Source organism: Ischnura elegans, chromosome 12 (assembly GCF_921293095.1).
Source record: "Ischnura elegans chromosome 12, ioIscEleg1.1, whole genome shotgun sequence".
NCBI classification, from domain to species: domain Eukaryota; kingdom Metazoa; phylum Arthropoda; class Insecta; order Odonata; family Coenagrionidae; genus Ischnura; species Ischnura elegans.
The window spans coordinates 37,830,812-37,858,790 of record NC_060257.1 but is presented as its reverse complement, the minus strand read 5'-3'; the positions used below and the strand labels follow the sequence as shown (position 1 = coordinate 37,858,790).

General features: G+C 36.1%; 1 protein-coding gene across 1 annotated transcript; it reads right to left on the bottom strand.

Moving 5' to 3' along the window:
• Positions 1-309: 309 nt before the first annotated feature.
• Positions 310-27,979, bottom strand: LOC124169846 (disks large-associated protein 5-like). The gene is made up of 11 exons (XM_046548639.1): positions 27,612-27,979; positions 26,847-27,130; positions 26,722-26,763; positions 26,326-26,367; positions 24,940-25,171; positions 22,010-22,166; positions 20,158-20,422; positions 19,206-19,392; positions 9,762-9,865; positions 4,214-4,283; positions 310-659 (listed from the first exon to the last, which is right to left on the bottom strand). Exons 1-11 carry the CDS (start codon positions 27,775-27,777, stop codon positions 616-618), a joined length of 1,593 nt encoding a protein of 530 aa, XP_046404595.1. The 5' UTR covers positions 27,778-27,979; the 3' UTR covers positions 310-615.

Here is a 27,979-nt window from a genome sequence, read left to right as displayed (position 1 = left end):
TTTTATTAATCCACCACAGAAGGCATCCACGAATAAGCGAACTAAAAGTTTAATATGGTAAGCAAAGGTGTTACACCATCATAAAATAAACCATTTGTAAACATTATTGTTTAATTTGACATCACCAGTCCGAAAGTCTCTCCCATAAAAATCTGGATCACAATATCAAAATATTCCATCGACAACCTAAAATCATGGTGATTTAAGTTTAATTTCACCTTCAAGTATGAATTTAATTAAAATTTCTCAAAGTTGTAGGAACTAATATTAGACATCAGGGAACATTTCATAATTATTAAAAAATTGAAATGGATCCAAAAATTATCCCACACTTTTATTTAATACTGAAAATTATTTCATACATAATAAGAAGAAAGAACATACATACAACTCTGTACACAATAAAATGAAGAAGAATCATTAACTATTTATGAAAAATATGATGAGTACATTCAAGTCAAAGGTAAGATATACGAAATATGCACTCTATTTATTTATTTTACTTAAAAATTTAATAGTACAAGTCATTAAAAAAACTTTAAAAAACATATTTTCTTTGTCCACTATACTCTTTGGTTGGAGATGAGGGTAGGAGTAAAAGTAAATAAAGGACTACTATTTCCTTCCTGATAACCTAGGAGATGATCTTACACCAACACCTAAGAAATATGAAAATAAAAAACGCCATAGTTTTATAATCAATTGACGCATGCAAAACAAAATAAATGCTTCAAGAATATTCTAGAAAAATCCTATACAGTGCTGACCGATGAAGATACCACAGGATGCCATGCAATCAACAAAGTCAAAATAAAGAGAATGCATCTTTGTCTCCTCCTCTGGAAATGTGTGACAACCATCAGAGCAATTCAAACCCATAAAATATCCAGTTTCAACATGTAAGCAGGAAAAAGTCATGCAGCAAAGACGTATTTGTGTCATACAGAATCAGGGTGCAAAAAGGAGGGAGTGTTCCACACTATAGGCTATTTATCCATTAGCTTCACTTTGTTGATTAATTCTATATATATTGCGCGAAAACTGTATCATGAAAAGGAAAGCACTGTAACGAAAAAAGCATCCCAGTCATTTCTCATGCCAACAACAAAAACTGCAACACAGTCCATATAGCGTTAGCTTTACTGAATCACCGAAATAGAGACCAAAAATCGTCTGAGCCCAGGTATCCTTTTCCCCCACTTTATCATAAGTCTGAGTGCACTTGTCATCAACATCTCGGTGTGGACTTATTGTCAGCTAGGGGAATGTTTACTTTGATGTATCACTAAAACGGCCAGACAGTGCTTTATACTCTATGCAATGAAGCAAATATCTTTCGGAAAAAAAACTCACTGAATACAGGCATCCCCCGAGTTACATATGTCTCGACTTACGTAAATCCGTACTTACGTAAGCGATAACCGTATTTAAAATGATTACGTTAATTTTCGAATGCGAGCAGGAAGAAATATATATTCGCTCGTACAACCTATGGTAGAAAAAATATCGAATAGTTATCAAGTTTTTTACATGCTACAAATAACAAATAACAAAAAAACCCATTTTTGTCATTCCTCGAAAGAATTTTCATTAATTTATGTTGAAAAATCGCTTATAAATCCCAAGCCAACAATCAATGTGAAAATTTGCAGTTCTAGCGATGGATGTGGTTGCGCTCATTCCTGTACGATACAACTTGTTATACAGCATGCACACCCGAACTCAGACTTTCAACGATTTTAAAATTGTATCCTTAAGTTTGGAAATTTCCATCTATGGAATTAAAAGAAAATGAAGTTCAAGCAGAAATCTTTAACGCGGAAAAGAATTGTTTAGTAACCACATAACGGCATTGAAATTTGAGTGTTGGCAATGAACGCCGCGAAAAAGTTAAGAAAAAGTTGACACGATACTAATTGCGTAATTGTTTACATGCTTCTGGCAGAAAATTTTATTAAGCTGCATTTTCTCGTTCTCTCATATTGTGTGCAACAGTAAATGAATTAATATTGCGTCATTGATAGCTTTCCCCACTAACTTTGTTGCACGTTTATGACGGAGTTGGCTGAATAAATGCTCAATTTTAATTACCTTCGTGCTTTGGAAATACTCTTCGATGTTTCCAGCGAAGTAAATATTCAAATGATGATATTTTCACGTTATTTTATTGAGATTTGAGAGAATGACAGTATGTTTCCGTGCGTGAAAGATTGAGTGTATGTGCGTGAATCTAAGAATATAGTAAGTTACTGGTATTTTTTGTGTGTTATTTGCTCGTAATCCTAGACACTCCTACGTGTATTAACTGTGACAGTGAAACCACCAGATTCATCGATCAACGTAATATATAAAAGGCAGAAGATATAATGATTATAGGTAGGTAGACAATGCATTCTTTGGGGCCTTAGATCGCTGTATAACATAATGAATCAATTTTAAGTATTCAGTTTAGTAATGTAGCGTTGAGATACCGCACTTTCCTGAATCCACGCGATGTCAACTCTGGGAATAATATTACGCATTTTGATTGGCAATGCTCGAGATGCAACTCTCAGACTATATTAATGTTTATCGATTTTGTATCTAATAACGTAAGAATATGCGGTAGAGTTCATGAATATCGCAGTGAATTGAATGAAACTTCACCGAGAATTTACCGTGCATTTCTCCGCTGAGAATTTCACCGCGCCGATCGCAATCTCCAAAGCACTAACGCAAAGGTTCGACTTACGTAAATTTCGACTTACACAGAGTCTGCCGGAACGCATCTCTTACGTAACTCGGGGGATGCCTGTATGAGAATTTGGACAAAGAATCAAACGGCAGATGATTTCCCCATCACACATTGAAATGCTTTTTTTAGTATGTAAATACTTGTGCATTATTTGATCGCCAATCATATTAACGAGTCTTAAATTATTCTAAATTTGTAACTATCATCAAATCAATGGCACTATAACACCCTGCACCTCCCTTCTGGGAGTAAGCACCACAGATCGCACTGGTGCAATGATGGATAAGTTCTATGAATTCCTTAAAATATTCTATTTCAAAAATATATTTTTCTTATCGGGAGAAAAACAACCTGCACATAAAAAAATGTTTTAATTTTTGAGCTTATTATGTACTAGATTCATGTTGTAAAATTCATTTGCTTAGATACAGAAAACAGTTAACACAAGCATTTCATCACACTTGAAGGAGGATCCAACACTGACTACCAGAGTCGTGAAAAGGGATTTTTTTACATAAAATTTTTTTTTAACAACAAAGCAAGCAAAAAGCCACAAATTTCATTTTTACAGGTGGTGGGTCATACCTTAAGGAATATTAGAAAAAATAATTTAGCTTCATTCAGATATTGCCTCAGGTCAAAATTTGATGTTTAATAGAACAATGTTTTTGACGCAAAATTTTCTAAAATCTTATGAAACATATGAGTTTAGAGAATTTCCAATATCCCTTAGGATATTTTTCAATTAGTTTTTGGAATCCTCATGACTTCTATAGTAAACCTGCAAATTTTCATAAGAATCGGATGAAAACTATGGCTGAGACAAATTCTTTCCCTCTGGAGGTACAATTGCCTCTGGAGACCGCATTCATTGAAAAACTGCAATTTCACCCAAAATTCAAATGGTCGTGAAAAAAAGCTATTAGAGATAGCCAAGAAATATTTTACACTATTTCATTCCTACATGGAAGGATGAAAATTGCCAAGTTTCATCAAAATCCGAGTCGGTGGGTGTCATGCCTGGATGAACTGACATGGAATGACCCACCATTCTTAGAGATAATATTGATTTTTTGAAGGAGAAATACCATCAAACTGGAAAATTGCAATCGTTACACCAATATTCTAAGAGAGAAACAGACAGAAATGATGACTTAAAGGATAGATATTTTGCTGCAAGATATATGGCATGGGAATTTTTAGATATTTTTCCAGGGAGATATTTTTCCCCTGCACGATAAAGGACTTTAATAAATGCTTGGAGCAAATTCATTAAAGCATATTGAGGCAGCTTTTTGGTTACTAAGCAGATGTAAATGACATTGAAATTTTTTTCAACAATTATGTAATGGCTTTTAGCAATGCTGTTTTATTAATTTTTCTGAAAGAACATGATAATATGAAGTGCATTCACAAAGACCTCTGAATTTAAGATGAGGTGAACTTTATAATAATGAGAGCCTAATGCAATATATTTACCTTGTTCAGGTAACAAAAATCTGGCACTCAACCTCACACTTGATCTGCTCCGGAGTGATTTTGGTGTGGCCTGAAACAAGAATTAAAGAGCAAATCATTGACTTTTTCCCACCACAGTAATGAATCAAAAAAGTATTAAATATAATAATACTAAATAAATAAATAATGCTAAAGAGTAATTAGATGCCACATAATCTCGGCAAAAAAACCTATAAAACTAACAAAGCTGGGCTGGGCTCGTAATGACCAATAGAAACCATTTGTTAATTTTGGCATAAAAGAATTGAAGTGCTATTAGTCGAGGAAAATGCAAAACTATAGCATGAATCAGCTTGTGGCACAGATCCATCGAGGAAAAAAGAGAGAGCATTATAAGATGCATTTTTAAGGTTGAACTCGGGCTGCCAACTGAGAGAAGGTCTCCATAGGTGCTGACATTTCGAAAACAGAGTCGGATTAGCAATACACAACACTTTGTTTCTTCCACAATATGTTGTGGAAGTAACAAAGTGTCTTTTATTGCTAATATGCAGCCCTTCCACCAACTGCAAGCTTCAAGTTTCGATTTAATTGAGTCGGATACTGTCTTCAGGGCAAATGACGTGACTAGAAATTTGGTCCGAATATTTGTACGCATAAGGGCTGCCTTGCCATATGTTTCCAGCATCTCTGGAAAAATTGCCAGAATCCCTAACAGACACAGAATTGAAATGTATTTCTGGCCACACGAGACTCTGAGGAACCACCTAGAATGAGCGATGTGGCCATTCTTAAGTGGTCAAAATCGGCAGGACCTATAAGTAGAGGTCCGTGAAAGTGGTTTTATTTCTTGCTAAAATTCGTTTTAAAACCATGTGATTTCGGTGTTATAGAATATCTTGGCAGTCTCATTATAATGCTACAATTTTTTCACGTTTATAGGCATTTATTTTATGGTACACAGTTCATGAATACCTAAAATTTTATTAAGCATTTTATATATCTAGTCCAGGAAATGAATCATTTTGGCTTGCAATTTTTTCAAACTGAATTGATTTTCTTGAAATTTTCACAAAAAGTAGGGAATATACCAAGAATCAAAATCTATATCATGCCGACGGGCGCTTTTACCCTGGGGGTGGTTTCCACCCCATCTCGGGGGTGGAAAATTTTAATTATGTTTTGACCACAGAAATCGATAGACAAATGAATTCTAAGAATAAAATGTTCTTTCAATTTTTTTTGCGTCAAATTAATATTTATCGAGTTATTCGCAATTGATAGTAAAAGTTTTTAGACGAAAAAATCAACGATTTTAATCGGTTTTAGGCAAATAACTTGAAAAGTATTAATTTTATTAGAAAATTTTCAGTTACAAAACTGTAGCTTACACAAAATTAAATAAAAATCTTATTTTATATTTCCTTTATGTCCGATTCGGACCGAGCTACAACTTGTTGATGGTTATCTTTTGTTTGTCATACACTAAATTTGAAATATTCAATACCAAATAGCGGGAAAAATGTTTTTTCCGAGGAAGACTTATGCAATCTGTTTAAAAGTATCTAAAACAAACTCTCTTAAATAGAGAAAAAAATTTTTTTATCATGAAATTTGAGCGAGTTATGATTAAAAATAAGATCAGTCCCTACTCTTTTCTACGAAAAAATCAGTGAAAACAACTCCTTATTACCACACTAATCAAAATTGATCAATGCCCTTCAGAATTTCTCTTTATTTAAGTATTGTTAAGTGATCCTAGAAGTTTGTTTAATTTACAATTCTAAATTTTGAAAAAATTGGAGGTAAAAGTGAAAAGCCATTTTCTACAATTTCGTTAAAAATGCTCTTTTTTTCAAAATAACTCCAAAAAAACTGGAGATATGAAAAAAATGCAAGAGTAATGAATTGTAGCTTCTTTATTTTCAAATATTTTGGTTTGTTTAGAATTTCTGTACAATAATTATTTGGTGACATATTGATGTTTATAACCTCTATTTACAAGGGAGCTCCACCTTATTTAAACCCTTAAATCCCTCCCCTTTCAAAATTAAGGACTCGAAAAAAATTTTATTCACATGACCTCATAGTCAGTAAAAACCCTACAAAATACTATTTAAATGAACATTTCTATCATCAAAAATAAAAGAGCTATGTTTGAAATACCAATCGAATTTATTTTCGAAAAATTCGAAATCCACAATGAAGAACATAACATTCCTCATAACCAGTATATACTTTGTGTGCTTTACATTCGAAGCTAACGATACACTCAAATTTGCTACAAAATAAACACACATCCCCATAAGATGTATATATACATACACATATGTGAGTATGTGCGCTCTCACTCACAGTGACCTGTGTGCATGCATGTGGTTGGAAGACTGGAAGCCATACAGTCCGTTTGATAGTGTTTCATGTAATTTCTTCATGAATGTACATTTATTTGTTTATGTTACCATGACGAAGTTTGATCTGTTTATCCTATTGTTATATCTTTTCTGTGCTGTAATTAAAATCGTCAGAGAAAAAAGTGAATATATAATAAAAGGAGTAAGAAAGTGAATGAGAAGATACAATGTGATAAATAATTTATATTTTTAGGGTAAATAATTTTTTTTACATTAACCCCCAATAAGGGTTGAAATATTCTAAAATCATTTTCAAACCATAAAAAAATAATTATACAAATAATTAAAACTAAAATTTACCCGTATTTATCTTTAAAATATAATTTTATAAGTTTTATCTTTTAGGGGTAGTTTTCACCCCTAAAAAAAGTGCCCTTCGGCATAGTATAGATTTTGAAGAAGGGGGTACAATTAGTCTAATCCCAAATTTTTATGCAAATCGATTCGGTATGAAAATATTTTTTGAAGGGGTATGATTAGTATAATCACAAATTTTTATGCAAATCGATTCAGTTTGAAAATTCTTTTTTACGTTAACCCTCAATAAGGGTTGATTATTATAGGTTGAAACACCTTAAAATTATTTTTTAAGCATAAAATATAATTATACAAATAATTTAAACTAAAATTTACCCGTATTTAGCTTTAAAATATAATTTTATAAGTTTTAGCTTTTAGGGGTAGTTTTCACCCCTAAAAAATAAAAAGCGCCCTTCGGCATAATATAGATTTTGAAGTAGGGGGTATAATTAGTCTAATCCCAAATTATTGTGCAAATCGATTCAGTTTGAAAAAATTGCAAGGTTTTGCACTTTTATGAGCTTCATTTCCTGGACTAATAACATTTAAACAATTTCGATCGTACAAAATTTCTGATAAAATTAAATGAAATGCTTCAAGTTATGTACATTGGTTCAAGGTATATGAATGGTTCAAGTATGTAGTCTTGGCGAATACAATCCGCAAGTGGCAAATTCCCACTTCCTTATATGCGTATACTTCGACAGCCATTCCAGAATTTTTGGAATGTCAAGTTTCTATACACTGAATAAAGCCCTTAAAAATGCTTCAGCAGTAGCAACAACAAGTTCCTCCTTCGCTTTCATTGACTGAGTGATTGTGCGTTCAAATGGTAGCTGTCGTTTTGCGGGTCCCCTTTCTTTCGCACGTTTATGTGTATCGCTACTGATGTGCTGTAACATCGTGTCACATCCTTCAAATTGAAATTTTTTATCGCAAACTTTACACAGTAATACTCTGTCTTTCAAATAAAATCCTTCTTAGCTGAATTCACTTGCCCTGGTATGGGCGGTATCACTAGCTTTCGAACAAACTTTAAAATTCCTTTCCTTCGTTCGATATTTAAAGATGGAACCACCATAAAAAAACAGTCAACCATTAAACATAACCACTCACAATGGTGTTTTCAAACTGAGTGTTGGGTAGTTACAGTATAACCATAGTACTGTATAGCTTACAAATTGGCCGAAATGTTTCATGTCGTGGGTTCCCTTTCGATACCCCTCACCCAGGTGTTGAGGGAAGGTAGGACAGTAGCTTGATACAACAAAATCGCTTAGTTTTGATTACAGCTGTTGCCAATTGGTCAGGAAAGGCAGTGAAAGAAGCACACACAACTCAAAATAATCGGATTCAAAGAAGCTTGAAAATTTTTTTGCATTTATCAATCCTGAAACATCTAGACTGAGGCTTTCTCACCTGAAGAATTAGATTTGGCCAATGTCAAAATGATTTTTTTTTGCGTTGAAGCTCAGTGGAGAGCCGAATATCCGACGATCCATCCGCGAATAAGGAGAACCCCCTCTCCTCCTATCCTTTCTGTTCCTTCCTTATCTTCCCCCAACTGCTAGCCCTTCATGTCTCCAAATAACCATACGTGTCTATGGATGTCTTTAAACGAATCGAATCGTGCAGTTGACGGAACAGCACCGTTGATGGCCGACGTGGTCACCACGGGGCCCATTTCAATCTGGCTCGGGGGTGCGCCGTCAACGGCGTGAAATACTGGCAGTGCTACATTGAGGCCACTTTCTCATGAAACGACTGTTCGCCAGCCGCCGTTCACGTCACGACGCCGTGAAATTCAGGCCGCTTTCAGACGAGAGGATTCTCTGCCACGCTGTGGGCCTTGCCGTGAACGGCAGCATGTTCCCAGTCAGCGGCCGTGTTTAAGTCAACAGAATTTTTACATTAGACCCACACTCAAGGTTTTCATGCAACAAGTCATCCAATAACGCTATCTAATGCATCGCGATGAGTCACCGGAATTACTGCTCGGCATTGAGGCGTGCCGGGCGCATGAGCTTGTATATCCGCTCTTCTGCGGCTGTGTTAAATTTTTTTTCAGCACTTTTTAATTCATAATATCTAACTCTTGAGGTGAGAAAGCGCCTCATTCTAATTATTTCTAGATTGATACATGGGAATCAAAGAGAGAGGCTGCGATAAATTTAACGGCAAATTCTGGCGGAGAAATCACTACAGTGCGCGATATTACACGGATGCATTATGCGTGAGGCTTAACAAGCCAATTGACCTTGGAATCATAATGAGATAGAGCAAATGAACATCGGCAGCATTAAACAATGAAGGCTTACACTGTTATAGATGTCTGACTGTGGCTGAGCACAGCATAACAAACAATCATGCCAACCATTGGGACAAGGCCAGAATTCTATGCCCCACAAACAATTACATATGTACTGGACAAAACTCACAAAGGACACCATCGATATCAGGCTGGAAAAGAAAAATATCAACATACACAACAGCTTCAACTTAAATACCGCCTGGAGACCAATTTTAGGGTTGACCAATGATGGAAGAGAAAATATAAAAGGGGAAAAATCAGACCGATCTCGTCCAATGTATTGGGACCACATTTCTAGTCACCTCATTCGCCCTATAGAAGAAAGCAGACTTGGTTTTCAAAATTGTTGGCACAAATGGAGACTTTCTCCCAGTGGACAGCCTGAGTTGAACTTCGAGGCATCATTCGCCAAGAAACAACGAGATTATACTGCATTTTTTAGGTTTAAACAATAGCCAAGAGTCAACAATAGTTAAGCCACACATTATAAAATATACAAATTAATTATATAAGAAAAAGAACTGAAAAAGCAGGTATAACTTACAATGGAATCCAAATTAAGTAGAGGTGAATTTGTACTCTTGGGAGAATTTTCGTTCATTCTCAATTGTGCATTCTCTTTTGCCTCTTCAAGTTTTCTCCTTTGCTCTGAGAATGAAAAGATACAAAAAATATTATTAATTATAAGTGTCAAAGGAAACAAGTTAAAATTTCTTGTAAATACAAAAATAACATTTAATCGAAACATGATCTTTCTTATTGCTAGGTAAAAGTATTAGTAGTTCTTCATTTCATAGTTCTTCCAAAAAAAATTACGAATTTGTTTAATAAATATTCATTGAAATAGAATTTTCTACCATGAAAATTCCTTCGTGCACGCTTTAACCTAAAAATAGGTTGATTAAAAACACAGCAGTACATTTCATTTCTAGAGGGTTAGTAAATAAGTCCAAGCTACTGATATGTTTTTGCAGGGGAACCTCCATACAGCACCAAGTCAAAATTTTAGTCCCGTAAATGTCAATATAAAGATATTCACGGTACATACTATAATAATTCTTATCACACTAACCAGTAGTTTTTCTTCACAAATCTACACTCCCATAGCCATTATAATAGGAATTTTATCCCATTTTCATTATTTTCACTCATCAAAGGTGATATGTAGCTTGGTTCTACTGTGGAAACGAGTACCCAGGGCGGACCCAGGCCGGGACTTATGTCCCAGACTTTTATGCCTGCAGACTCTTGGAGGGGAAGGACAGAGGAAGGAAAAAAGGAAAGGAGGTGCTGCCACGGTGAGAGCCCGACGTAACCTCCAGGGATACAATAGGGAATCCAACGCTGTCATTAGTGTTGCGTGGACCACCATTAGCGAGACCATGATTTGCTGCTCCCAAAGAAATGAAAGAACATTCTATAAATAAAAATATTCCACAGATTTTTCTGTAGATTGCTTGGTTCCACAGGATGCCCCTATGGAAAGAACCCAGGAGGGCAACAAAAGAAGGATTGGCATGCTAACACATTGTTTCTAAAAGACACAAGGTATCCCTGTAGTGAGTTGACGAAGATAGCAAAGCTCTCATGTTTATGAATGAGTGAGTGATGTGGGCAGTTGTGCACACAAAGAGTTTCCCAAAAAACAAATTTCACGTTGTAATTATGCTACAATAAAAGCACTTTCAAAAAGCAGTGAAAACGATGATATTGTAGTGAACATGAGAAAGTGCTCCACCTATTTATCTAATAAAATGTTATTGCACAAAATTGGCATTTAACCTTTTCCCCACTAAAGACGAAAATATGCATGTGGACGTTTCTTGACCCGAGAGACAAAAGCAGCAAATTTTTGTCAGAGATTTCCCTACACAAGTGAACGAATGCCGAATATATACATTTCCTAGCTCTCCCCCTTATATGACGGTCGCGGGTGTGCAATGTCTTTGTTTCGGGATCTAACACAGCAGGGCTTAGGCTTTACCCTCGAAATTTGGGGGCAGGTACCCGGACCCCTCGTCTTATATTACCCCTCTTAGCAGTAAGGGCTCACGGCTGAGCTCAAAGCCACTGAGTGCATCCACCGGGTTGTGGATGGTGGATCGACCTTTAGATATAGAGGTTAGCTGCAAGATAAGCGAGTTCTCTCGTCGAATTAGCAGCCGTGGACAAAAAGCAGTGGTGTTCTGAGGGGTATTGGGCTACCCTTGGGTAAGGTAGACCATTTAAATGATACTGAAACCTGTGAAGATACCGTGACTTGGCGACTGGGGGCTGCCAACAATTATGCCTCTCATCACCCGGGGGAGGCGGCAACAGCTCTTCTTCACATGTGCAAAGGTAGAGACCATACTGGTCGGTACAGCAACACTCATTTCACTATGGTCGTGGTAACATATAGTCTCACGGCTGTAGTACTGCGATGTGGAAGGCAAGGGGAAACCACCACATTATCATCCCGAGGAGTCGTAGCTACTCCACTCAATCTATATAATGACATGATGGAATACTCTCGGGTAAAATATTCCAGAGGTAAACTAGTCCCCCATTCGGATCTCCGGGCGGGGACTACTCGAGAGGGTACATCCAACAAAGGTGATAGAATGTTAAGGATCGGAACATGGAACGTTAGATCACTTTGTACCTGCGGTAGGCTAGGGAACTTGAAGGTGGAGATGCGAAGAATGGGCCTCGACGTAGTAGGCATAAGCGAAATGAAGTGGCCCAGAGAAGGAGACTTTTGGAGTGGAAGCAACAGAATGATACACACAGGATCGCTAAATGGTATTGCTGGAGTAGGCATAATGCTTAGAAAGAGCGCCAGGATCGTATTAAAAGCTACCTGCAGTTTAATTAAAGGATAGTAATGGTGAAGATGGATACTAAACCCGCAGCTACTGTAGTGGTGCAAGTTTACATGCCTACATCAGATTATGATGACAAAGAAGTAGAAGATGTCTACCAAGATATAGCGGAAGTTATTAAGCAGGTAAGAGGGGAAGAAAGTCTTATTATTTTAGGTGACTGGAACGCCATCGTCGGCGAAGGTCAAGATGGAATGATAACTGGGAAATATGGGTTAGGTAACCGAAATAAAAGAGGAGAAAGGCTACTTGAATTCTGCACTGAGCACAGGATAGTGGTTGCCAACACTTTATTCAAAAATCCCCTGCGAAGGTGATGCACGTGGAAGATTCCAGGAGACTTTAGAAGATTCCAAATCGCCTACATTCTAGTGAAACAAAGATTCAGGAACCAGGTGAAGGACTGCAAAAGTTATCCAGGGGCAGACATCAATTCGAGACTCAAATGACCGATGGCGGCGCTGCTGTCAGTGACGTAAATTTCCAATATGGCCGCCAGAATGATGGTTGATGATGATAAAATCAAAACAATCGTAAAGCATTGGCGTACGGAGAGAACATAAACCATAATATCAAGAGCTTGTAAGATAGAAATATTCTTTTAAAACCTTCATATGGTGTATTTATCGGCTTCTTTCGTCCGTAAGAAGATCTAGAACTGAAGAAAACTGCTTGACGATGTAACTAAAGGTGTTAATAATGTACCTAATCATTACCAGTCAAGTTTGATTCTCGACTTGCATCCATCCGACTCGTATTGCGTTTCTTCCTAGCCATTTCTTTCGAATACACTACAAAAGAACTTAATTGTATTTCATACACAATCTGCCGCTTCAATACATGGGACCATAATCCATTCCAGGCAGATTTCGTGTTGTATTTGGGCGCCACAGCCGTGGGCTTCACTGATGTGGATTGCTGTGTTCACCTATATTATTATCATATTTCCGGATAATAAATGAACGAAATAGTTATTTGGTGTGATTTACCATTGGGAAATGATTTTGTTTGGTATAATTTAGAAATTTAAGGAAGACTTAAGGATCTTTACCGTTGATTTACATCTTCGTTGACTACCAGTTCTTGGTAAAATCATGGAGACGATAGTTATTCGTTCTTTATCCCCATGTTGAAGTATGTAGTTACTGAACAGCAAGGTTTCAGATAAATAATGTCTACTACTACTAATTTAGCTACATTTAATAATTTCATTAATAATTCCTCAGATGAAAATATACAAGTTGGTGTAATTAATAGGTAATTTGCAAAAGGCTCGTATGTATGTTAGGTTTTAAAAATTGTCTGCTTTGAGTTACAAAAACACATTCATTTGCTCAAAGTGATTACAACTGAAAGGGTACAAAGCAAATTTTAAACTACTATGGTGGATTCAATACTAAACATATCCCATACAGAGAAACAATGCATATTTTGGATATCCAACCGCTGATGGTTAGAAGGAAACTGAATGGCCTGATATTTTTACATGAATCATGTAATAGTATGATAAGTAGTACTTGTCTTAATAATATTAGTTTTAATCGTTCGGTTACCTCAGAAAGGAATTGCAATATTATCTTTGTAATATTCTGTAGAAACAATAGTATTTATAGCAATCTTATTAACACCAGGTTATGCTTATTCGACGGAGCATCACATGAAATTGGCTGGGTTTTGAACTTAAGTTGGGTATCACAGTTAAATAATAATCCGATGAATGAGTTATTGTAACTGTCTACGGGGAAAGGAATTTGGGGACTAAGCTTATTTGCCCACTATTACATTTCAAAGTCGAAATGAAACTTGGCATTGCCTTGAATAGGTGAAAGTCATCCATTTCTTGTCTGAAAGCAGTATGTTCTGTGACTATGTATGACTTCGAATTGTCTACTGAATTGACACCTGGAATCAATCAAAATAAGCTAATAATGTTTACCATAGTTCATATATTACTAATTTACATCGTGAGACGCTGTTAAAAATCGTTCTTTCAATGGTACAGTAGGTTCATCCTCCTTGCTATTGATACTTAACGTCAATGTTGAGTTACTATACTCAGCAACTTTAGGTAAATTGTTCAATAGCACATCATATCGCGCACAGAAGAAAAAAAACACATTTATCAGACTAACACGGGTAAATACCATCCTGCTCATAATAATGGCAATGTAAATATTGAGTATGTTATAATGAAAATCTCGAAAATCGCGATCACGGATATCGGATACTTTGATGCATTGGATATAAGCAATTTTTCTACTTTTTTTGCATAACCTGACACATGAACGATTTTCAATTGAAATAACACTATATTAATAGTTATAACATGTAAAACCAACGTATCTCCATTAAAATCGTCCTAAGCAAGAGCTTTCTGCTCCTACCTACGTGCGGGAACAACAGCCGTCGCCTCGCTTTGAAAGAATTCCACTTCTGCTGCAGTTATTACAGGGTCGTAGAATTAAAGAATATTTAACCTCAAGTAACGGTAATAATTGCTTTGAAACCAAAAAGTAGGTATCCCCCCGTAACTAGTCAATAAAACAGTGTAAAGGTCTCATATACACTATTCCTCATAGCACTACCGCGTCATGACCATCGTTCCTCTGTTTCGAGCGTTCTCCGCCAGGTGGTGTCTCCCTTGGCTGGAATCGCGAATAGTGGCCATAACTTAGCTTTGATGAAATGCCACCTTAAATTTTAAAAATTGAAGAAAGCCGTGAAAAACATATGGCAGGTTGAAAAATTGAAGGAGGTTCAGCATCAACTGGCTTTTAAAGAAGCAGTAGAAAAGAGAATAGGGGAGGACACGACCAATAAAACAGTGAAAGAGAGTTGGAAAACCATTAGAAGTGGTCTGCAGGCAGCAGCTGAGGAAGTTCTTGGTAAAAGAAGAGTCGAAATGAAAAAACCATGGATCATGCATGAAGTATTAGATCTCAACGAAGAAAGAAGAAAATACAAGGCTGCGAAATCAGAGGAAGGACAGAATTGTTACAAGACAATAAGGAACGAAATATGTATGTCGTAAAGCGTGGAAGGCTAGAGAAACGTGGATGAAAAATATTTGTAAAGACGTATAAAACAATCTTAAATATGGAAAAGTAGAGGCCATCTATAGGACAGTGAGATACCACTTTAAGGAAAGGGGTGTAAGATGTAATACCCTTAGGGACAAAAACGGAGAACTAATGATTGAAAACGAAGAAAAAGGGAAGAGATGGAAGGAATATCTGGAAGATTTGTACAAAGGAAGCAGCCTCAGAACGAATGGTATCAAAAACGAGAGGGAAGTGGATGCCGATGACATGGGAGCCCCAATTTTAAGAACAGAATTTGAGCTGTAAGAGACCTCAGGATAAATAAATCATCTGGCATTGATGACATTCCTGCAGAACTACAGTGCAACCTCGATATAACGACATCCCACGGTGCACTAATAAACACTCGCTATAGCGAATTGTCGCTTTACCGGAGGTGGAACAAATACCGTATATCTCCGAATATAGTCCCCCCTTTTTTTCCAAAAATGGCCGCGGAAAAGTAAGGGGGGGGGACTATAATCGAGTGTAATCCAGTTTAGCATACTAAACGTGACCATAAAGTACCTAATAAATAACGGCACAATGGCTAATGTTCTCGTAGTCTTTCTATTTGAGTATATTTATGAGGATTATAATCGGAGATATTAGTAAATACTGCCACGTTTTACCGGAAATTAAGACAATTTTTACCACAAATGTTGTACAGATACGATTATTCCGATTCAAATAGCATATCGAATATGCGTTTTCACGGAATCCATCGGGTAGCCGCTAATTTTTCTTGGAAAAGTATTGTTAGAATAATTCAATCGACACTGATCACTTAATGACGCAAAACAGTAAATAATTAAAATGAAAACTAAACACACTATCATTACATTAATCGAACACTAGAATTGAATCAATAGTATATGTACCCGTCGCTCATTTAATAACTACACGATTTAAATAATTGCGAAAAATAAACAGATAAAGTGAACCTTTCGTGACGATTTAGCATTTCATTGCGTCCGTAGCTACTATACGTCCATGTGCCCGTGCGGTTCGTGTTTACAACCACTGCCTTTACCGCTTTCGCAGGACAAGAATGCGCAATAGGTGATGCATTTGTTTCTGAAAAGGCGCAATAATCGACGACTTTAAACCAGAAGCGCCGGCATTACTGCATTTGATCGAAATACAGCGACTCAGCATCGAAAGTGTAATCAATTTATTGAGGAATATCTTCAATTCGTCAGGGTAAATAGGATCGATAAATTACGTCGCATAACGTTTCGCAATTATTTCCGCGATATTTTCTTTATTAAAAATAATTTTACGTTCAACAGTGAGGTGATGGATCAAGTAGAAAGATGAGGATCAATCCTGCCGCAGATTAGAGGCCTTCAAAGACGGAGTTTCGATGCCAATTTAAAAATAGCCGTTGCAGAATACGCCGTAAATCATAGTATTTACAGCGCTTGCAAAGCGCTAATACATCGCGGAAGTCATTTCGGGGGTCTCGATGCGGCAGATTCAAAGAATTAGAGGAAAATATCGTCGAATTTGTGCGCAAATGCAGAGCAGAAGCTCTTTGTGTAACTTATGCAATGATTCGCGACGAGGCATTGAAAATTGATATAATTTTTTTTCAGTTTTAATGTTTGTTGGAAAAAGTTTATTTCTTAATTTTATTACTTTGATATTTGTAAGTCCTGTAGTTTAATTGTTTTGCTTAGCAGGCATTTGATAGCAATATTTTTATAATATTTATAATTTATTTAACACAATTTTATTTAGATTTCCTAAATTCTTCAGGTCACTTGGATTTGTGATGACTTGATGGTTGTGTTACTCTGGATCTAAGGAAGTTTCAGGGCCAAATGCAATACTGCTTATGGGCTTTAAGTTAAAGCTTATATATTGACATTGTCTGTAGTCATTTGGAAATCAAAAATATTAATAATTTGTGAAGGTTTAAAAAATACAATAGCCTTGGATACTTAAAAAAATTTCTCATTTCTTCATTACATCTGGTTAAGGAACTATGAATTACTGATACATGCAATGGATCACAACATGTTTTAGGTATAGTTATTTTGTTGTGATGGAAAATATGTGAACAGATTTGTTCTTAATCTTCACAGAAAATAATAGTTTTTATCGAATCTAGAATCTTAACTTGCTAACCACAGAAAAATTGCCTTCCTTTACATTTTAAAATTTTTCCCAAAACTGAGGTCTCAAAATTGGGGGGGGGGACTATATTCGGGGGGGGACTATATTCGGAGATATACGGTAATAGCCAATATAACTGTTGCGAAAAGATATACAGGAACAGGAGTGGTGCGGCGACAGATAAACATCTATCCGATAAACGTAAGCATAAATCCAGACGAAAGGCGATGTTTTTTTGCATCACTAAATTTCCTTACTCAAATAACGACTAACTATTCAAAAAATTTATAAGCGCCGCACTGAATAAAAATCATGCAAAGCATTGTTTCGTCAATCATTATATTTATCGAACGACAGTTTACCACATGAATTTGAGACTGAGCACTCCATTAACTTCATTTCTAACAGATCACTAGAGGTTACAGAGGTTAAAGAGTCTTGATGAAAGTCTTCCGGCGGTGAAACCCTCGCTATGGCGAGAGCCAACACCGAAAGGGTCTCGTAAAAACGAATTTTTTAACACGCTTATTATAGGGTCAATTGACGGTGCATCGGCTATCTCTCGTAATAGCGGGGGTGTCGCTATAGCCCGTACTCGCTTTAACGAGGTTCCACTGTAATTAAAAATTCAGGAGAGAAGACATTGAACCAGCTATACAAAATCATTAGTGAAATGTATTCGACAGGTGAGATACCAAAGGACTTTGAGAGGAACATTATAATCCCTATTCCTAAGAAGAAAAGAGTGGAGAACTGCAAAGATTTTAGGACCATAAGCCTAACTACACATGCGTCGAAGTTACTGACAAGGATCATCTATAGAATAATAGAACGAAGAGTACTTGGATGAGGACCAATTTGGATTCAGAAAAAAAAGGCACAAGGGAAGCAATATTGGCCCTGAGAATGCTCATTGAGAAGAGAATGGAAAAGAACAAGCCAATGTTCGCTGCATTCGTGGACTTAGAGAAGGCATTTGGCAACATAGATTGGAGCACAATGCTTGGAATCCTTAAGGAAATTGGGGTTCTTCACAATGACCCCACGCACAGCGTATTGCAAATTTTTCTTCCAGGCCAGTACAATAATTAAATGGCGAGCCAAAGTTTTCTCCTTCAAATCCAAACAGAATTCTATATCTGCCATCACAATCAATGCCTTTTGCTTTCTTTCCACATTCTGAAATTCTGGATTCACTGAGATAGGTATATTACTATGAAATTTCCTGCTGCACCCACAATGTAAGAGGAAGCCCAAGTTGCTAAAGTTAATGCCATTAGGTTTTACTAATAGTGGTTATAAGAAGTTTTCGGTCCAATGTAACAATGAGATCAATTTCCATTATGATGAGATATTGTTTACAGCCAATGGACTAGAAATAATCCTCACAGATTCTTTCAGATTCAGAGCTGGTATAAATATCCACTCTGACGAAGAATGTTCGTTTCATGACATATGAAACAATTATTCTTCCAAAATAAATTTTCTGTGAGAGTTAGCAAGAAAAGTTCCAACATGACTTTATATATTTAAGATTTCTACATTATCAGCAAGAAATGTTTACCATGGGTTCAGTTGGCTTTTTTTATTTTATTGCCAATGTTCTCTCAGAAATGGTCTATTTTCGGACATTAGAATGTGACAAGAAATTTATCGAAAATAACCCATCATATTTAAAAACAATTACACCCCCATACTACCCCACAAGCCGCTTAAAAAGGCGTGTGGCAGGGGGTGTTAGGACACTAGCCATTTACAATTACATATGATAACATGTTAACCTTCTGTATTATTGACAGTATTTCGTATATGTCAGCTTTAAAAAAAATGCAGGGTACAGGAATAGTAGTAAAATAACTATTCCTGTACAATTCCATAAGATCAAGTCTCGTTGGCACGTCAAGCTGTTGTTCATTTAAATACCTGCTATGTATGCTTTAATAGAAGATTTTCCTGCAACTGGTTTCTTTGCTTTAACATTACTACTCCCCACATTCCTTCTTCGAAATACTTCAGGCTGGACCTTTGCCTCTTTTGGCTCTTCACATGCAATCCAATTATTCCATTTTAATTGATCTAATCTCCTGAATTTATCATCAACATCATTCACCTAAAAATATAAAAATTGTAATACATAGAAAAAAATAAAAATTTGTAAAAATAGGATATATCACAGGACTTATTAGTTTTAGCGGTCATACACAACAGTAAGCATTGAAGTTGAGGTTTTTAATTTATTGTTCAAAATATTTTGAAATAACCAATGGAAATAATCATCAGATAGCACAAAAAAGAACCAGGCTCCTACTTCATCACACAAGAAAAAGCACTGGTGTAACTCCATGCACCATAGAATCTTAGATTTTAGAAAATCATTACTGTCATCACGTCTTGTGAAACTAAATTTATAGTGAGAAGACATAATCGTAATGACAGTTAAGGAACAAGTATTCTAGCTAAAAAAATTCACAAAGCAAACTGTAAAAGCAAACTGTACACACTATCACATTCAATATTCCTAAGTTGTATGCTAGACGATAAATATCATGTTTTGCAAACCCCCTTCACATGATGGGGCTGTATTCAAGCACAAGTAAAGTAGTTTTTAGAAATTGCATCATCAAACATCGCAGTAGTGAAAAAAAATACCAGAGAAGGCTATTTTCAGATAAATATGGCAATTAAGGGAGAAATTTTTCCAAACAGAAAAATCTAAACAAGAGATAATAAAAACTGGACTTCTAGGATGCCACTATAATTCTTAAAGTTCCCACTGAATATCACTTAGATTTTAGCCGAGTTATGGGTAAAAAAATGAGCTACTACTCCAGAAGATAAGAGAAAAAAGAACAACAATAAGGGAAAAAAGACCAACCTGGATGGAAACCAAATCCCAAAATCCTTGCAGATCACCAGAGGTAATAACAGGCGATTTTTTTGAGGTCTTTGCTTGGAATTGCTTCAGTAAATCCTTGAACTGACCTAGCTTTTCCCTCATTAACAGCCTTGTCTGACCTACTGTGGTGCGTATGGTATCTTGCATATCTGCTGGAATTCCATCGCATGTGTCACTGGCCAAAACGTTGTCCCACAGAGAGCATACACCATCAAGACGATTCATCTCACCATCATACAGAGAACTAGCACAAAAGATAAATATTCTGTAAATAATATAACACAGGCATGCATACGCGAAAGCAAAAAGTTCTGTATAAAATACCACCAATACATTCCAATCTAAATTTCATTCACATAAGAACAATGGCAATTTCATGATCACAAATCAAATCAGTTGGAACAACTCTCAGGGCATAAAAAAGAGGTACATATGTAACTCAGGTAAGCATCTTTAATGGAAAGGCAAGGATCAACTTTCAAAGGAAATGATATATTGTAACACCTAATTTTGAGTGGTTTGTTTTGGTTTTTGGTGTGACGTAATACAAGCAATAATAAGCAGCAGAGGTGGAGTGAGGTAATTGTTGTGATTGTTGACGGCGTGGGAGGAAGTAAAAAGAGGGGAGTCGGATTGTGATAGTTATGGCGGACGGGTGTTCCCTTGCTCCCGCGAGTTTGTATCATTTAAAGTGCAATAAAATATTTGTAAGTGACGTGAAACAGAGAGGAATTAATTAAAACGTTACAATATTTTTGAGGCATCAAAATATGCATGATTCAAAACTTTTTACTTATGTTCTCTATGACTTAGAACATTCTTAACTCCAATTTAATTGAGAAAATAATTAAAACCAGCCATACAAGAAAAAGATATCAAATCAATAAAGTCAAGGCAGAATTCCAACAACATATCAAGACCAGGAGGAAGTCTGCCATTGAAGTAAACAAATGCTTGTAACGTTTAGTTTACTTTTCCACTTCTCTTACTTAACAAATGATTTTTGTAACACTTTTTAAAGAAACTTTACAATTTAAAACTCGTGAGCATAAACAACATCAACAAGCCGCCATGACTATTACAATCCCATTTGTACTGTATGTACTACCACTCACTGAACCACTGCCATGAACTGCACCAGTGGGGATCTTGAGTCCTGCCGTATCCCTTTTCCTCCGGTCTCTTTCTCTCTCGTAGGCGCCTGCTTTTTCTCTGCGTCCTCTTCTTCTTTCTGCCGATCTTGAATTCTGCCGTACTTTTCCTCCTGTCTCTCAATACACCACTACTTTAATTTTTCTCCCGATCTTTTATAACACGTCTATCTCTTCCTTCTCTCCATACACGACTCCCATTTTTCTTTTCGCGTCCCTCACTACCATTATTGCTTCCTCACTACTATTGTTAATTTTAATTCATTTAAATAAACAACATGGCAGCTTGTTTACATGCTCTTGAGTTAAAAAAAATTAAGTCACCACTCTATTGTATGCACCATATATATATTAATATTTATACATATAATAATTCCTTTTTACTAGTATTATTATGCTTCCTTCAATCCTAGATATGCCCATCAATGCAAAAATAATGATATTTTGGAAAATTAGATGCGAACCAAAAATTTTAATTTACCATTTTATAATGTTTTTTAAAATTGTTTTTTAAAATTTTATAAAATTTTATATATAATTTTATTTTATTTTGGCCACAGTGTGGCCGGGGGTCAAAACCATTATGGCGCCATAATGGCAACCCACTATGGCCATAATGCCTTGCCACAGTACGGCCAGAGTGTGGCCACATTGTGGCCATAATTGTTGTGTTAACTTACTTAAAATTCTGAAGGCAAGCTGCATCCTCTTCTGAAAGAATTGGTGTCCTGCATTTGGGAGAGAGTTTTTTTATTTTCACTTCCTGAACGTCTGGCGTAGTAAGAGACTTTTCAAATAATCGTTTCCCAAGAATAATGCGAAGGGCATCGGGAGTGCCTGAGAACAGTAAAAAATGAAATAAGAATGGTCAAACAATGAATCTTACTGATAAGACACATAGACTATACCAACTGTATAAATTAGATATCACAGACTCTTAAATTATTAGATCAATTGAAGATTATAAGTTCACCAAGTTCAACTTCATTCCAAGTTGATACACTAAAAACGACGATGTTGTCCATACTTGATTTTCACCTCAACTAGTTTCAACATTTTTGTTGTCATGGGTAAATATTTTCGGTGTTAAGTCTGCATTGACTCATTTTTGCACACAATAAAAATGAGTCAACTTGACTGTAAATGGGAAAATATTTATTATTTGGAGAAATAAATAAATGAAAAGTGTTAGAAGATAAAAGAGAGCCTAATCTTTTTTGAAAGGTTATGGGAAAATTTTATTTTGGAGTTTTTTTTTAATTTGAGCACAGTTTTAACGAACAAATTCACTAATTAATAGATAATGGTATCATAATGTAATATGATTGATTTTATAAGTTACATATAAAATTCTCACTTTTCGTAGAACATATTCCTTTTTACACAATTACTATTTTTTATTACTTTTTATCCGTTTTTTAAGATCAACTTAATGCTAGATGGCAATTTTAGTTTTAAGGTTTTCACAGCGATTAGATGCACTATTATAATTCATTTTCGGGAATACGTCTGCGTGCTTAATATTTAACTCAACGTTTCGTTCCACTTACTGGAAACGTCGTCAGGAGAATGAAAATATAAACACCTATCATACCGTTGGAAAAACTGGTCCATTGTTGTCAAGGTATTTAAAAAAGTAAATAAAAATAAAATAAAAGCCAACTTCTTTAAAACATCTACTATAAATGTGTTACTACTACTACTATGTTATTTTAGATTTCTGATGATTTATATGTTATTTATCTGAGGACACTTTTGTTATTTGGCCACACGGGAAAGAGGCTCTTGAATATTTCCATGAACACCTGAATAATATTCATGATAACATCAAGTTCACCAAAGAAATCGAAGAAGATGGCTCCTTACCGTTTCTTGATGTTCTAGTAAGAAAAAGGCAAGCGGAAGCTTGGGATATTCGGTCTTTAGGAAGAAGACCCACACAGATAGGTACTTAAACGCGGCATCACACCATCACCCGCGTCAGAAGTCCTGCGTTATCAAGACCTTAAGACATAGAGCCCTTGCCGTTTCTGATGAAGATAGCGTGGAAAGTGAAATGGAACATCTTATTTCTATTTTAAAAGGAAACGGATATGCTAATTCATTCATTAGGAGAGCTCTAAGGGAAGTCAAGGCCCCGATGGAGAAAACAAAACCAAGTGCTTTTGCAGTTCTGCCTTACATATCAGGAACAACGGACCGGATTGCTCGCATCCTTGGAAAAGCCAACGTTGAAACCAGGTTTGGCACGTTGAGGAAGATCAGAGACCTACTTCCATCCGTCATTGATGCTGTTCCCCCATTACAAATGGAAGGCATATATGAGATTCCGTGTTCATGTGAGTCTAGTTACATCGGACAGACCAAACGGAAGATAGTGACAAGGCTGAAAGAGCATGAAAGGGCGCTGAAGGCAAGGCAATGGGAAACTTCAGCTGTCGCCGATCATTTTATGTCGGGGCCAGGACACAAGATCCTCCTGGATGAGGCCAAAGCCATTGCAAGAAAATCTGCATATTATCCACGGCTTATTAGAGAGGCGATAGAAATTTCTAAACGACCTATGAATTTTAACAGGGATGATGGATATAATTTAAGCCATGTGTGGAAGAGATACATTTCGAAAATTTAATTACAATATTCCACTTTTCATCTTCCTTTTTATAGTAGATGTTTTAAAGAAGTTGGCTTTTATTTTATTTTTATTTACTTTTTTAAATACCTTGACAACAATGGACCAGTTTTTCCAACGGTATGATAGGTGTTTATATTTTCATTCTCCTGACGACGTTCCCAGTAAGTGGAACGAAACGTTGAGTTAAATATTAAGCACGCAGACGTATTCCCGAAAATGAATTATAATAGTGCTAGATGGCAATATTTGGTAGAACTTGGTGACAGGTAACATATTAAAAGATCCACTGAGTTTTATGTTCAACAAAAGTTTCGTTGACCAACCTAGGTTTTATTGCTCTTATGACATGTTCTTAAAATATCTAATTAGAAATTTTAAGAGCATGTTCTCCTAGACTCAACACATCAACCCACTGACCCCAAGAAATCCATTTACTCGTTAGCTCTTCCCCTCCCACCATCAAAGGACCTCCTCCCCGTCTAAGGTATAAATAAGCTTGAAAATTGTATATTGCTACTTTTGAAAATAACATAATGTACATGTCAAAACCTGGGTCGGTTATTATGTTTCCTGTATTTAAAGAGCTAGAATAACGTCAAAATCTATTTGCCAACATGCAATTTCCTAAAATTTTTCGAGGGATGACCCCAAATCCACCGGTAAGGGGGGACCCAACATGAGCCCCAGCCGAGGGCCCCTGATCACCCCTGGTTATCCATTTGTTCTTTCTCTTCAATTAACACGGATAGTCAAAGTTCTACCATACATCTCAGAGGAAATTTCAGTTTAAATGTTGGCACATGCAGTCATGACAAAACACAGATTAGAGACTGAATCTATTGATTAAAAATCTGCAAACAGAGAAAAATGGGTGAAATGGCATCAAAGTCATACCGATAATTATAAAGACTTCTCATATAAAATACTATTAATAATGCAGCATTAAAACAGCATATATACACATATGTAATTTACCTTTACTCAATTCAGCTGATTTCTTTAGTGGAGTTTTCTTCACGCTGACTGGTTTTTCAACCAAACAAGTTGAGTGTGATTCTGACTCCCTACTTCCAAAGCTACCTTTACGTTTTGTAATCCAAGGACTGAGCTGAGCAGGGAAAATCATTGAATAGTCTGCATTCTGCACAGTTGCATTCACATCGGGTGGTGTACCTTCCTCTTTAATCTTTGGAAGATTATCTGGAGCCTGTCAATGATACATACACCATCTCAATATACACAGGATGAACTTTATTGCTCGAATGGCAAGTAATTTATTTATGCAGCAGAAGATTTCTGTTGTTAATTCTATTTAAATTGTTGAGAAAAATCCTGACTATGCCATTATATAGACACCAGTAAAGGGGTTTGTCCAAAAGAATTTATTCATCAACACACAGCTTAAACTAATGTGGTTGAAAAGTTAAATATTTAACATTTTTATGTGGGTAATAGGCACATCAAGATATTATGAAGGAATAAATTACTCAATTAGGTCCAATCAATCACAGAATTTTGTTGATTTTTTACTTATAAAATAAATTACATCAGGCTTATGAATTATATGAAACAATCATTATATGTTTCAGAAATATATTTCCCCTTGTGGACTTAATTCACATGAGAGAGAGAAGCATTTAAAAAAATGATGTTACAGCCAATGACAAATAATTCAATTTTATATTTGTCATCTTATCTGATATAACATACAATTTATACCTAAAATTGACTCTCTTACATTGACTCTAACCAACTTGTTTTTACTTATTTTTCTCATCCATGTCCCTAAAGCTCACTCTAGAATTTTTTTTTTGGAGGTAGGATCAATAAATATTGTTTACGGATATGACCTAAAACAACAAAATTAACCATTTTTACTGTATGATTAATTGCCTATAATAATTTATTTCTCTCCAAAAACTGTGCTTTAGAGTTCAGCATTCTTTCGGGCTGCATCCGCGTCCGTTGTCGAAGAACCACAACAGTTTCGCCAGCTCTCCTGCCAGTGTCCTCAGGTGAAGGATGCAGCCCGAAGGACAATCCTTCATCCTTCACCTGAGGACGCTGGCAGGAGAGCTGGCGAAACTGTTGTGGTTCTTCGACAACGGACGCGGATGCAGCCCGAAAGAATGCTGAACTCAAGTAATCACCGCAGAAACCTGCGTACGAACTGTGCTTTAGACTTCAAAACTAAATTTTTTCTTTCTTTACAACAACTGGCACTCCAATTTCAATGAGGCAGGAGTATTAATTAGATTTTTATGTCAAGGATATTAAAGCAATTACCATACCCAAAATGCAATTTAAAAGCAAGAAAAAATATGCTTGGTGAAATAACAGGAAAAGAAGACAGAAGCATACCTTGAACTTATGTGATGCAGGAGCAAAGGACTGTTTAGATTCCTGCGAGAAAGAAAGAATTTTAAAACGAAAACTCAATATTAAACTCACAATGTACACAAAACTCACTGACAACACAATGCATATCACCATTTTCACAGTTATTCACAAAATAAACAAAATTACAAAAAATTAAAATATATAACTATAAAATACAAATAATAAATAAAAACGTTTTACTATACACTGCTGGATAACTTGGAATGAAACCAGATGGAAAAACCATTTACCCACATGTCATACAGAAGAGCCATCCCACATATTAAGAGGATTTAACTATAAGAGAAAGCTAGTGCCTGACGCAAAATGGAAATATGCAAAGTAAAATCAAATGAAAGAAAGACATTAGAAACATACCTTGAAATCGCGGGAAGCAGGAGCAAAAGACTTTTTAGGAGCCTGGAAGAATGGTTAAAAAAGATATGAAAACTCAATATAAAACAAACAAAGTTCAGTCGAGTCACTTAAATGATATAACTTACATTGATTCGAATAGGCTGCCTTTTGTTGACCGTCTTTCTCCGATTCAAAATTTCCGGCATTACATGAGCAACTTTCACTGCAGATGCAGACAAATTACTAATGTTATTCTTTAATCTCTCTGATCTTCGGCATTCTGACCCCAGCACGGGAGGCGGTTTGTAATGAACTGCACCACATTTGAAGGGTGGCTTTTCCTTTGCCTTTTCAGCTTTCTTGAAGGCCTCCTTCTCTTGTTTCCATTTTTTTAACTTCTCAGAACGACTGACTGTTTTGGTCTCAGCATCTTAAAAAATTGAATGAATTATCAAATTGCATGAAGAAAATTTTTAAAAAATTATCACGCAAAATCCTTAAAATGAGAAGCTTGAAAATTGGCAAAGAGTTCATTAAAGTAAGTTTAGTACCCCTAAGGTGGGAAAATTTCACTATGAGGTGAGGAGGATAAATCGAAGGGGGCTGAGTCTGGAGTTGGATGGAACAACTAAGCACCTCACAGTAATGCCTACACAAGGATATTTAAGCAATTTGTGAGAGACAGGTCCATTTAGCACTGATTGGAATACCATAGTTTTGATCGGTACACAATACAATCAGTTGGCACCACCACTGGAATTTGGATGTTTAAAAACTGGAATCATCTCAAAGTCAGAATGAAAATGTCCAAACTCTCCGATTTCCAATCGCATTCGCGATCAATTTCTAACAATAAAACAATTTCGATCAGTTTCAAGCACAGTTTAATGAGTTTCACGAGAAATACCTACTTTTAATGTCAGTTGATACTGACAAGAGATCCGGAGCAATATTTCTATTGATGAAGAATCCGGTCTGCCTTGATACTCGTCTGTCCTTAACCTTCTCCACCGCCCGTGTCCTACGCTGGTCAACATAATTTTCTTTTCCGAAAGGAACTCGCCTCGCTTGGTACATTCTTGAATGATGGAATCGCTATTTTCAAAACCACCAGATTTTCCTCGCACGCCTCTTCCAGAGCAATATACTTTCACTACACGAATACTCCGAACAAAAAGAAACCCAAACCCCTAACTCCACAGGCGAATTTGACAGTGGGAGAAGGGAATGAAATTTTCAAAATTTTGATTTTGTTAACAGTGATTGGCGGGTTGGCGGT